General features: G+C 39.9%; 1 protein-coding gene across 2 annotated transcripts in view; it reads left to right on the top strand.

Annotated features, from left to right (window-relative positions):
* The window catches only part of PLPP4 (phospholipid phosphatase 4), a 61833-nt gene that overhangs the window by 13483 nt on the left and 34957 nt on the right, over positions 1 to 13393 (top strand). For both annotated transcript variants that reach the window (XR_010611327.1, XM_065672958.1), the window contains exons 2-3: positions 7784 to 7892; positions 12081 to 12171. Coding sequence is in view for 1 of the 2 variants with exons in the window: in XM_065672958.1 (XP_065529030.1) it covers positions 7784 to 7892; positions 12081 to 12171 (200 nt within the window). In the remaining variant the exon portion in view is untranslated. The remainder of the gene's footprint in view (positions 1 to 7783; positions 7893 to 12080; positions 12172 to 13393) is intronic.

The raw sequence follows: 13393 nt of genomic DNA on the forward strand, positions 1-13393 counted from the left end.
TGTATATGTTGCATGGCGTTGTATTGGGCAATAAAAGGTTTTAGCTGTTAAAAAGGTAGAGATAATTTGTTGATACAGCTGCTTCTGTATCTTAATGTGAATTAATTGATTGATTTTATGGAAGTTATAAGATGGTGGTTATAATAACACTTTTCCATCAGAGCCAGTGAAGAACCAATAAACATTAATTTCATATTCAACTAATATATGCATCTTATGCAATCGGTATCTGTTGCAATATAAACTGTTATATTTTAAACTTAACTCTACTTTTGATTTCCATAGTGAAGTTAAAGCAGTTGCATTCCTACTTGAATTTTTGGTCAGAATTCCAGTGCAGTTAATCACCACACTAGGAGTCTTGCTTTGGTACTGGTATTGCCACTTCTTGCTGGAATGAATAATCCTACCTTGCTTTGTAAAATAGTGGCAAAAAACATCAAATCTCTTGATACCCAGTGTTGTGCCTTAACTATAGGGAAAGTTTCTCTATCAAAACTAGAGTAACATTTTTCATTTATGTCAGCTCCTTCCTAGGTGAAATTGCAGTTCATCATTAATAACTGCTCCTTGGTCATATTTTTTTTGTAACCAGTACCTAATTCCTTTCTTGATGGCTGAGGAATTGTGGATTTCCCAGATTTAGAACTGAAATGGCTCAGTTCTCTTTCCTTATAGCAAACCTCTATGCGAACACAAAGCTCTCTCATCATGCTAATACTCATGGACAGCAGCATTTCAGAAATTGAACTGCTCCAACTCTGTGGAGACCAGAATGATGGTGATAAACCACAGGCATTGTTTCTTATCTCACCTCATCATTATCCTATTCCCTTCTGTTCTGTTAATTTTGCATTCCAGCCACACACCATGTCAAGCTTTTCATATTTTTCCTGTCTTTGCAGGAGTTCCCAAAATAACCACTAAAAAGTTACATTTCTTTTTTCCTTATTATCTGCGGGGAATACAGAAGACCAGGTTTTCTCATGGAATGAGAGTAAGTTTTCTCTCCAGGTATATCAAATAACATGACATGAATGCTTTTCACACTGTTAATATGTTCCAGAATAGATAAGTTGATGTCTTAGTTTCAAATGTGAGCAGAGGTGATGCGAATAAGGAGTGTTCAGTGTGGTGTACCCAGCCTGTATCAACACGGGGGTCTTTCTGTTTAGCCTAAGTCACTTGTTGGAAACCCATAAATCTAATCCTGTCTTTCAGAAGAGAATTTTCTCTCCACAGCTGTTATGCCCTATGATGTGTTCTACTTTATGGCTCTTCATTCAAAATGCTGGCTCTGTGAATCTGTTGTATGGGTACCACTCACTGAGTTACGTATTGTGTGTATACTCTGTAATGAGGCCAACCTATACAGAGCCTTACCAACTTCAGCATCACTGATGCTAGCCACAGCTGCACAGTTTTAGTGTCAGGACAACTGATTGCACAATTTAACATGGCAGGTACACTATAAAAGCTTTTACTACTAGACTTGGGACCTAGTTTGGGGAATACTCAAGGAAATGCAAGGTCCTACACCTGGGTCGGAGCAATCCCAGGCACAGCTACAGACTGGGCAGAGAAGAGATTCAGAGCGGCCCTGCGGAGAAGGACTTGGGGGTGCTGGTCGATGAGAAAATGAACGTGAGCCGGCTTCAGTGTGTGCTTGCAGCCCAGAAAGCCAACCGTATCCTGGGCTGCATCAAAAGGAGCATGACCAGCAGGTGGAAGGAGGTGATCTTGCCCCTCTACTCTGCTCTTGTGAGACCTCACCTGGAGCATTGTGTGCAGTTCTGGTGTCCTCAACATAAAAAGGACATGGAACTGTTGGAACAAGTCCAGAGGAGGGTCACGAGGATGATCAGGGGACTGGAGCACCTCCCGTATGAAGACAGGCTGAGAAAGCTGGGGCTGTTCAGCCTGGAGAAGAGAAGGCTGCGTGGGGACCTAATAGCAGCCTTCCAGTACCTGAAGGGGGCCTATAGGGATGCTGGGGAGGGACTCTTCGTCAGGGACTGTAGTGACAGGATAAGGGGTAACGGGTTAAAACTTAAACAGGGAAAGTTTAGATTGGATATAAGGAGGAAATTCTTTCCTGTTAGGGTGGTGAGACACTGGAATGGGTTGCCCAGGGAGGTTGTGAGTGCTCCATCCCTGGCAGTGTTCAAGACCAGGTTGGATGAAGCCTTGTGTGGGATGGTTTAGTGTGAGGCGTCCCTGTCCATGGCAGGGGGGTTGGAACTAGATGATCTTGAGGTCCTTTCCAACCCTAACTCTTCTATGAAATATCCCTGTAAGTAAGTGCATGATAGAGTTCCAGAAGCACATCTGCAGCTAACCCATTTCTGTGGGAGAGGCAGCACTCGGTCTGTCCACACAGAGTTCTGCAACCAGGGAATGGTGGTCAGACACAAACTTTTCTTCCACAAGCCCTCAGAGGTGATTTACACAGGTCGTGAGCATCTGCCGTCTCTTCGTTACTTGCTTCAATGAGGAGTCGCATCCAAAGCTAATTTAGGACCCAATATGCTTACAAACAGCGTAGAAAAGAGGAGATCATTAGGTATCTGGTATAAAACCCTAACACAATCACAAGTTCATGTTCACTCTCTTCTGGTGCTTTGTCATGCTATATGTCATTCATTCTCTGTCCTCTTTTAGTTACTGGCACTTGTTACTTGGGACAGACCTTGTCTGCAAGAGACAAGGCAAATGTCCCCTTTCCCCCCAACAAGCCAACCCACAAACAAACCCCCCCGTGTACATCACTTAGTTGAAAACTCCCTTGTACATCCTTTACTTGATGTTCAAAACAAGGGAGATGTCTTTAACCTTCCAGTGTGCTAAGAACTCTTCCAACAAAGCAGGTACTTAAGTCCCCAGGTTTGCCAGGATCGGAGCCCCTCTGTAATTTCACGTTGTTACTCTGAAAATGAAGCTGTTGGCCAGTGGCAATTCTTGTAAACACTAGAAAGTGCTCCTAAGGTGAATGCTAGACATGCTTTCGTTGCTGGTAGCTTCTATCTTGCTGCAACAGGATACAAAAATACAGTCCTAATGGGACCATATATCCTATTCCTGTCATTGTCACTAGATTGGGAACATACTTAGAATCATAGAATCATAGAATAGTTAGGGTTAGAAAGGACCTCAAGATCACCCAGTTCCAACCCCCCTGCTATGGGCAGGGACACCTCACACTAAACCATCCCACCCAAGGCTTCATCCAACCTGGCCTTGAACACTGCCAGAGATGGAGCATTCACAACCTCCCTGGGCAACTCATTCCAGTGCCTCACCACCCTAGAGTACTTCTCTAACATTTAAAGTTTTCTACCTTACCAACTTTGCCAGTGCAGTACTTCTTATTGCTCTTTCTCTGACGCTACTGATTTCCAAATGTCATTGCTACTTGGTTTCATGCTGCTGAATGCCGGGGAATGGTAGCTATTGTAAGCAGTGTTTGAAACAGTAAGGTGAGGTACCAAACAATACCCTGCTGTTACTTATGTGAGCTTAAACCACAACAGAAACACATGATGGAAGCGCAGATCAAAGACTCCATGAAGATATTTACACAATGTTTGATTCATTCACTACCAGTGAATGGTTTCATAAAATCCCCCATTATTTGTCCATATTATCACAAAGCTTTTACCTTGATCAGTTTGTGATGTGATACTTGTGTTGAAACTATCTCCCATGGCTACATGCTGTTAAATGGAAATGAAGTTAATGTACCTTGGAAGTGCTTGTGTCCTCAGAAAAGAGCATTTTTTTCAGTGTAATACTGTAGGTAGAATGTAGGAATGTCTAAAGCAACCTCAGGCACTTGGGTACCTATTCCTCACTGATGTTTTTAAGGGAATTTTAGGGTTGCCATTTCCCTTAGATTGCTTTGAATTTCTCCCTTAAAGGCTCTTGAAGTTGAAGTTTTGTACCTTATTATATGTTATTAGTCTGAAGTGTTCAAAATCTTGCTTGTTAAAGTGTTGAAAATGTTGCATGAATATGTCAACATGCAGAAAATGTAAGGCTAAAAAGCTACTACTAAAATTTAATGTACTAATATGAAGTAAGCATCCTAAGTTGCCCACCTGCTACCAGGGGACGTTATATGATGGAGCTTATATTTTCAGGCATAATAGAAAATGTCTAGAAACCAGTTTTCTTTACCCAAGGACTACATTCATTTCCAGTAACATCTACTCATTTAAACAAGCTTGTGCTGGCTTATGAATAGTTATAGATTGTACTTTTGGTTAGAAAGAAGGAACATAGATCACTAGGTGTCAGGCTGCTTAGAAACCAGCATGTCCTCATGATTGTTTAATAGGGTACAGAGGGAATTGCCTTCAAGGTAGTGCAATGTTGTATCCAGTCGCCCATCAGCAATGCTTCAAAAAAAAAGAAGAGAATTGTTCTCTTATGAGTCTTAGCATAAAAATTTAATTAGCCGCTGAGCTCTTTCTGAAGATGGAAAAGAAGTGATTTCTTTTTAGATAGTCGCTTCCCTTTAACCATTTATTTTGTATTGCTCTATTGTTCATGCAGACAAGATCTGCTGCCTTCTGCATCTATTCTTTTTTCTCTTTCAGTAATGATTTTTAAAAGATTTTGCCTCTGTGGTGGGTATCAGCCAGATACCAGCCCCATGTAACCTGGTTTCAGCATTTTTATCTATTTTTTTGCAGTATGTTTCAGCACATTTGAACACTATTCTTGAAAGACATTCAGAACACAAATTGTGGGAAGAAATGGATGCATAGTCTGAATTAATATGCAAATCGGCTGTTGCACAATAGCAACTATAATAATTACTAGTTTCATTGATCAATATGTTGAAATAAATCTTTCTTTAGAAGAGTACAAAGAGAGTATGTACTAATCAGAAAATCAGTCCTTAATTGAAATCAAATACTATTTATGTTATTATAGATTCATCTCTGCATGTGCTATTTTGCTCTTAAAGGAATGAAATCTTATGACTTAGTATGTATTTGTGGTGTCGTATTATGATGTCTGTGAGAACTATAGGTTTGACTTTAGCTTAATTTCTCAGATTTAAACTATATTTTAATCTTTTCTTGCATTAGGAAGAGACAGGAAATAAAAGAAGAGCCCCAAACCTTTAACTCTATTGACATTCATAATGTCAAATATCTTTATGTCAAATTATTTAAATCTCTAGTCTAATGTGACACATTTTCCAGACGTGCACTGGTGCATTGATACACTGTGATCACAAGCATAAATGTTTGTCTATTGGTTGGTTTTTGCAATTAGAAATGCTTCAAGGCCTGGATATGTCAAAGACTGTGTCTGTTCTTCAAGGCACTCCTTAGCATATCCAGGAGTCCTAGCTCTTTGAGAACTGCCTCAGAACAGCCAGACCTGCCAGTGCCTGAGGGAGTATGTCAGAAAAGACGTGACTGAGTAAAAGACTTGGTTATTGAAACACAACTGTCATCTTTCACTTCTTGTATATGCCCAGGCATGCATGTGCTTATCTATTTATTTATGTTCACATTGGTGAAGCACATCCTGGCCATAGACCCTACATATCTCTGCAACGTTAGGTCTGGACAGTATACCTGTAGACTTTGCTGTTCAGCTCTCCCAGATGACGTGTAGGATGTCATACCCAGGCCTGTGACTTTGCTTGGCCACTGAATCCTTTCAAAAAGCAGTTAATTGCTTCTAGCTGCTGTCAATATCTTCAAAGACTGAAAATAAAAATAATACACTTTAGGACTCACAGTTGAAATCTGGAAACAAAGTTGCTTGCATTGGCCAGAAATCAACCATGATTTTTCTAACAAAAGAGAAAAATGATAAAATGAATTTCTCATAAACGATGTGTTTATTTCCTGGAAATGTTCTCTTTATAAATGTTTCCCTTATTCATGTCTTGCACAAGCCAACATTTTTTAAACATAAAAAAGATTAAAGTTTTCAACTTGAAAACACTGAAACAGAGTGTTTTGACACTTCTGAAATTCACTTTGCACCTGCTTTGGAGAGCAGGATCAGGCTCTGGTTTTGAAGAAGCTGAGTATAACAGTAAATATTCTCCTTGCAATACCAGACTCCTTAACTTTCTAGAAGAATCTGGTTGTCCACGTAGGTCAGTAAGGGAAACATAACTATTGGTACAAGTGGCAAGATTGTGTGTGATTGTTTGCTGGTTTTGTTGGATTTTAGGAAGAAGAGGGTGGTTGGGCTCTTTGGAATAGAGTTTTGCACCTTCTGTCTAGTGGAAGTCTGAGCTTGTTTCAGGAAAGGGGGTCAGTAGTAGTGTGTGCTGGAGATGTGGAAGATTGTAGCTGGTACAGAGATTATACTCTGTGGTAAGAAAATGAAGAGCTGGTCATTGCTCAGAAGAGGTAAAAATAAAGATTTCCTAAGACCGAGAAGATTGGATAAGTTTTGTTTGGGAAATTGCTGACCTGGCTAGATTTGAGGACTTGTCTTCACAAAGGGACAGCATATGTATGGCTTAATTTTACTCTGCTTTACAAATTGCTTTGAGCTTTTTCTATTTACAGAGTCAATTGTAGCTGTTACCTTCTTTTTTTGGGGGGAGGGAGTTTAAAGTTCATGGCTTTGAGAAATTTACAGTAAAGACAGATTTGGGCCACTGCATCTCTGTGTTCTGGCTCCATGGGCTTATTAGGTAAGACCAATCTGGAGAAAGTTGGTCCCTGTGTCTGCTTTCCACAGCCATTCTTTCAGTCCTACTAAACTAGCCCTGAAATGTGTAATGTAAAGTAAAGGCAAAACTTCCCATGAAGGCTGATGTCTTCAGAGCTAAGAAGAGTTCAGGGACAGTGAAGGACTCCAAGGAAAAAATAGTCTATGGTTTCAATGAATAGAGGGAATTTATGGAATCCTAAAAAGCTTTTGAAACTTCTTACTCCAGTCAAAGATCACAGTTACTGCTGCTTCTTTCAGTGCTGGATCAGATACCCATACAAATGATTTGCTTTCTACATAACAATGTAAGTTCAACCTCTTTGTTTTGATGGTCTTTCTTTCAAAATAATGTAATTAGAAAACAGTGGGTGGTTTTGGTTCTTTTGATCAGTGGTTTCATTTCTTGTTTTATGGTTTGTTTTTTAAGAGAGCTAAATGACAGGAGAATGGAAATTCTCAATTTTATCAAACAGGTTTGATAAAATGAGACATGTTTGGTAAAGTTAGATTCTTCTTAAGCCTGATAGCCAAATCAAACTACAATCTGAATGTGTTTCTGTGAGCCCATCCTGTTTTAGGAGTAAGTCTCTTTCAGAGATATTCTCTGAAGTTATCTGTTCTTTCTATCAGTAGAAGGAATTGTCTGGGCTGCTTCTTTCTCCCTGCTTTGTGATCCTGCAAATACAACCGTCATGCTTCAAAGTCTGGATCTTGACATTTAAAAGACACATTTTGGATTTGATATTTCGTACATGGTTTCTTGGGTATAAAACGTCTGCTATGTGATTTTTCTAATCCCACAATATTCTTTGCACACTTCTCCCACCAAAACAAAAAAAGACAATTTATTCTCCACGCGAAAGTTTATGGACCTGTCATGAAGCTGTAGAACATAGACTTCTGAAAGGTACATTTATGAAGGTTATATTACTAAAAAGCAGTGAGGTAGGATAGAAATGTAATATAAGAATTCATGTGCTCTATACCATAATTAACCCTGGGGAAGTTTTAAATCAACAGGACTCTTCTGTGGTTTTTACTTATCATTAATTGGGAAAAAAGTTGTATCTTTAATTATTCTTTTCAGTTTTACAGAATTTTTGGATCCATTCCAGCGGGTTATCCAGCCAGAAGAGATCTGGCTGTATAAAAATCCTTTGGTGCAATCAGACAACATACCTACGCGTCTTATGTTTGTAAGTACTAAAGGGCATTTGATGGCTGTAAGCTAAGTACAAGTAAGGATAACCAGTAGGAAATCTTTCGGGATGATAGGATATTTACGTAATTCTGATGGCAATTATTTTCCAAATCAGGGATGTCCAAAGTGGCAAAATGTAGGAAATTGTGGGGAGTTTATAGAAAGCAGAATTGCAGGCGATTGGATTTATGAATATTGATTTTACAGGTTAAGATTTAAGCTTGTGTTAACTTAGAGGGATTCTAGAGAAATGATTAGAGAAGCTTTCCAAATCAGCTGGTTGGGTGACCTGACAAAACCTTGCCATGCTCTTATTAGGTGAAGTGCTTAAATTTTGTGTTTTAGGCATGATAGGCACTGAGATATTTGACTGTTTTACTCCAAATGCTTTTTTTCCCATACAGACAAAACTTTGCCTTAACTTCTGCCAACAAGTGTACTAAATATATCGTAAGGATGCTCTGTTGTCACTGTTGTTCTGCTTTCCCCATCACAGCTTACTTTGACAGGCAAACTGGCTGATTTTGATGGTTTATTGGATTATCAAAATTTGAGGTTTTGATAAAACCTTCACTAGCTATGATTAACAATCTGCATATATAAGAATGCAGTAAGAGTGGTACAGAGATGCTGAGAAATTACAGCCGTAGTTCAGGCTATTGAAACTTGTCGGTCAGTCTTTGTGAAGGCGTCCTCAGTCCGAGTGGGGATGGTGGATGAGGTCAAATCGTAGTACCCTTATATCAAAACATCCTTTCCTGTGTCTTCAGTGAAGCCAGGATTTTACTTTTCAAATTAAGGCTTGAATTCAGGCTAACTGCACATCAGCTATGTTATTTATCTTCATGTTTTTTCTTTTAAAGGGTCAGGCTTTCAGTTATGGAAACTTCGTAATTGAGGAACAACTTGAAGGTGTTTCCTATTTATGAAGTGCCAGTATATCTGAGCTTTCTAAGACATAGGCTGAAGACCTGGTTTTAAGTTCATAATATATTGTTCGTATTGCATTAAGGAGAACCTTTATCAAGGATTTTTTGAGATGGATGAGTGGAAATATGCGTCCTTCCTGAAGTAGTATATAGCTGTCTAAAACAGACAGAAACCCCCAAACTCACAAACCTAAACATGAAGTTGTTTCACTAGGAAAGACGCTTGAGTTTAATTCTGCCATTTTTCTTTATGCTGAGCATTACCTTGCTACCTTGTTTTTTCTGATCTGGATTTATAACTGAAGAGTTAAAGAGATAACAGTGAATCATTGTGCAGGGGATTGCTGCAGTGGTTAAATTATTTTTTAAACCATTTGGGATAATCATTAGTTCATCCTCTGCTCTCTAGTCAGTGGCCACTGGGAAGCACGATTCTGGGATATGTGTTATATATTTCCCTTAGACCGCTTCCCATAGAGCCGGGTTTTGATATACTTCATGATGGTGGAACTTCCAGGTAGCTCTGGGTCAGTAATGTTTGCATAGTCCATGTTCTCTTTCTGGCTCAGATCATTAACATCAAGTGGCACAGTGAACAACTTCTAAAATTCAGAAACATAGATCATGTCTAAGTGTTATTTCTTTAATTAAGAAATAAAATCCAACTGTAACATTGACACAAGCTTTCGTTAGGTAAAGAATTTCTTGCCATTAGTGGCATATTCCCATACTGAAGTGTATGGCTGTGGCTTACCAGAAGACTTTATGAACTGCTGGATCATTTTATATGCTGAGAGATTTGAATCCAAGAGAAAGGTTGTGAATATTCCAAACCCAAATCCAAACTAGACAAAACCGACTTCTGCACAGGTAGGACTGAAAAGACCTGAGTCTTGTTGTGTCCCTCTGTGAGCGAATATTCCTTGTCTTGGAAAGTATGAGGTACTGTCAACTTCTCTTCAATGCACGGAAGTATGGGGGAGTCCCTATAACTTTAACATATCTCTGCCTTGCCAGGATGAGTAATGAATGAGAGGGATTTTGACCATGTTTCACAAAAGCAAGGCAATTTTGGAATATTTCACTGCTGGAAAAGAAAACGTTACTGAGATGCGTCTGAAGAGAGTATTGCTCATTAGACTGGTGCCAAATCTGTTATGGATAGTAGCCACACAGAATCTTTCTGCAAAATAAAGAAAAAAGAGTCCTCAGCAAGCCAAACTTTCTTTATATGTGCATTTTGCTGCAGAATAAAAGTAAAATAGAATAATATCCACCTTCCAGCTAATGCTTTTGTGTAAGGAACAGCAGTGTAAGACAAACACAAATAATTCTTCATCTCCCTCAAAAATCTATATGCTTGTGAAATATGAAGAAATCTGCACCAGATTTCTGAGGATTGACTGTAAAATGTTTGGGAACGAGCTTCTACTTGAATTCTGTTCTTAAGATTTTCTTCTGCTTCTGTTTGTGCAAAAGAGCCTGTCATCTGTCTATATTTCTACATCTTCTCCAACAATGGCATGCAGATATCTTTCTTCTTTTCTTTCCTGGTGGCATTCCTTACTTTTTAGAATGAAACTTATAATTCAAGGTTCTGCTTTAAACTTTTATTTCACTCTTTGTCTCTGAAAGCAGAAATTAAACTGTTGCTGAGGATGGAGAGAAGTGAACGTTTCTGGAGCAGTAACATGAGACTGGCATCCTAACATAAATAAATCTCACTCAGGCTATAGACAGAAGGGAGTTTTAAGTGGAAATGATGCATCTTTGTTACAGAAAACCTGGTGCCTGCTTTTCTAAATGAAAAAAGGGGAGCAGACTCCAGACTGTGTTTTAATTTGCATGGCTCAGTGAGTTAGATAGTAATTTGCAGATGCAGGTGACAGGAATCTGGTCCATGATGCACTTCCAACATAACAAACATAGTGCATTTTCACATTGCTGCCTATTCAGATATTCTAAAAGCATAAAATGAGGACTGGACTTAATCTCTATTATAAAAAGAAGGGAGTTGCATGTGTTTTGTCATAACCTGTTTGTCCTGTCTAGCTCTTATTTCAGTGAGAGTGTTTAAGAAAGCACTGTTCAGCCTCAGTAGAGGCAGCATAATCTTACTTAAACCTTGGCACCCCTTGTGCCATGTACAGCTTAATTTTCACCTTGTTTGAAGGCTCATTTTCACCTCAAGAGAATAAATGCTTTTGAATGATTTTTGAATGCTTGATTCACTTTTGAAGAAATGTGTTTGTGAAGAGGTTTGTAGACTTCAGAAAGGAATTGGTTAACTTAGACCAGAACCAACAAGAAGCATAACTGGATTACAAGTTGCCTTTTACCTCTGCAATTGAAAGTCTGAGACAGAAGGGATGATGGAAAGACCAGTTAGGAACAAAATCATAGTTTTCATGGCAGGCTACTAATGAAAAACTCCCTTGTATTGTTCTTGGTAGAAACTGATATATCTCTCTGGCAAGACAATAAATCCCTGCTCTGGGAGGACAGACTGCAGTGTACAAGCACTGCATGAAGTAGGCACATTTACAGTGCATTTACAGTGCATTTTTAACATATTCATTGCCCTGTACTTGCAAAGAAAAGTCATCCTGCATCCAGCTCTGGGGCCTCCAACGCAAGAAGGACGTGGACTTGCTCAAGTGAGTTCAGAGGAGGCCACGGAGATGCTGCGAGGGCTGGGGCAGCTCTGCTCTGGAGCCAGGCTGAGAGAATTCGGCTGGGGCAGCCTGGAGAAGAGAAGGCTCCTGAAGGGGAGACCTGAGAGCAGCTCCAGTGCCTAAAGGGGCTGCAGGGAACCTGGAGAGGGGCTTGGGACAAGGGCCTGTAGGGTCAGGCCAAGGGGAATGGCTTGAACCTGCCCGAGGGGAGACTGAGATGAGCTCTCAGGCAGAAGCTCTTCCCTATGAGGGTGCTGAGGCGCTGGCACAGGGTGCCCAGAGAAGCTGTGGCTGCCCCATCCCTGGCAGTGCTCAAGGCCAGGTTGGACACAGGGGCTTGGAGCAAGCTGCTCCAGTGGAAGGGGTCCCTGCCTGTGGCAGGGGTTGGAACAGGATGAGCTTTAAGGTCACTTCCAACACAAACCAGTCTGGGATGCCACTTTTCTTAAGGTCAGGATTTTGATTGATAAAGATCATTCAGCTTTCCAGCTTAAATGGAGCTAACTGAAACTGATTGTTTATCGGTTGGACTGAAAAGGAATTGATGCTCTCACACATGCTGTTTGTTATCTTTTACAGGCAATTTCCTTCCTTACGCCACTAGCAGTCATTTTTGTGGTCAAAATAATCCGGCGAACAGACAAGACTGAAATCAAAGAGGCTTTCTTAGGTAATGTATGTGATTCTTCAAGATGAAAAATGTGTGATAGCTCTCAGAGATTGATTCCAATTGTAGTCTAAACCTCAAAGAAATCCTGTCTCCATTACAGTCCATTACAGTTGTTTCCAGTGCAGGTGTAGTTGAAAGCCATCTCAGAAAAGCCTTTTTTTAAATGCATATGTCTAAAGGTACAAATTCTGTGCCTTCATTCCACAATATAGCTAGCGAGTGCCAGAATTCAATTAGCAAAGACAAGACCATCTGAGACACTGTTCAAATGTATATTTTTCTGTTACAATCAATGTGTTACCTCTTATTTATAATTGTAGCTGTTCTAAATTAATGGTATCACTGGAAAGCCATGTGAGATTCAGCTGCTTAGTGTAAGAAATTACTCCTCCCGTTGTTCTCTCTGATCTCCTGGAATTTACTGTTCCCCATTGCAAAATGCATGCTCATGGCTCAGTTTTTGTAACCAGGAGCTGATGTTTCATTTTAAGCTGCCAGTGGAGTCAGATGTGCACTTAATGCTGGACTGTGAACTGCTATGGCTGTGTTACGGATGAGCTCTAATTACAGTTGTAGGCAACAACTTTGAGCAGAGGAGCAGGTAGACAATGGGGATGGTAAATCTTAAACTGTTCCAGCTGATTCTGGCTGTGTCTATCTCTTGAAATCTTTCAGTGATATGTGCCCAGATCCTGTTTACATACACAGTGCCAGAGACCAAAATTGACTAAAGCACTTTCACTGGCAGAGGACGCTTTGAAGCACTAAGAACAGTAAATGTTTCTGTTGGCAGCGCATTTGAAATGTGCCTAATTCTGAAAATCTCCTTTACTGGCTGATTTACACTTGAATTTATTGGCCCTTAGATTGTGAGGTTAAACAATACTCACCCTTGCCTTAGCTAGAAAGGATGTAAATGCCACTGTGTATCTGCCTTTGAAGTTTTCTTAAGACAAGACTGGGTTCCTATAGCTTGCTCTTTCTCCAGTTGCTCTAACACAAGTGTGAAAAGATTGAGGTTTGTTTCGGCTGCTGCCAGTCATTTGTAGTAAGTTCTGAAATGCCTTGCAGTGAGGTTTTACTGAGAAGTCCATTCAAGTGAAATTCAAGTGAAAATAATTGTGATTCATAAAATGCATACCGTCACAGTTCTCAGTTTCATTTCCTGTTTAAGAAGGAAAGGAGCTTTGATTAGTTTCTCCATCACGTATTCTCACTTTTT

The sequence above is a fragment of the Lathamus discolor genome, chromosome 3 (genome assembly GCF_037157495.1).
Source record: "Lathamus discolor isolate bLatDis1 chromosome 3, bLatDis1.hap1, whole genome shotgun sequence".
Classification (NCBI taxonomy): Eukaryota; Metazoa; Chordata; class Aves; order Psittaciformes; family Psittacidae; genus Lathamus; species Lathamus discolor.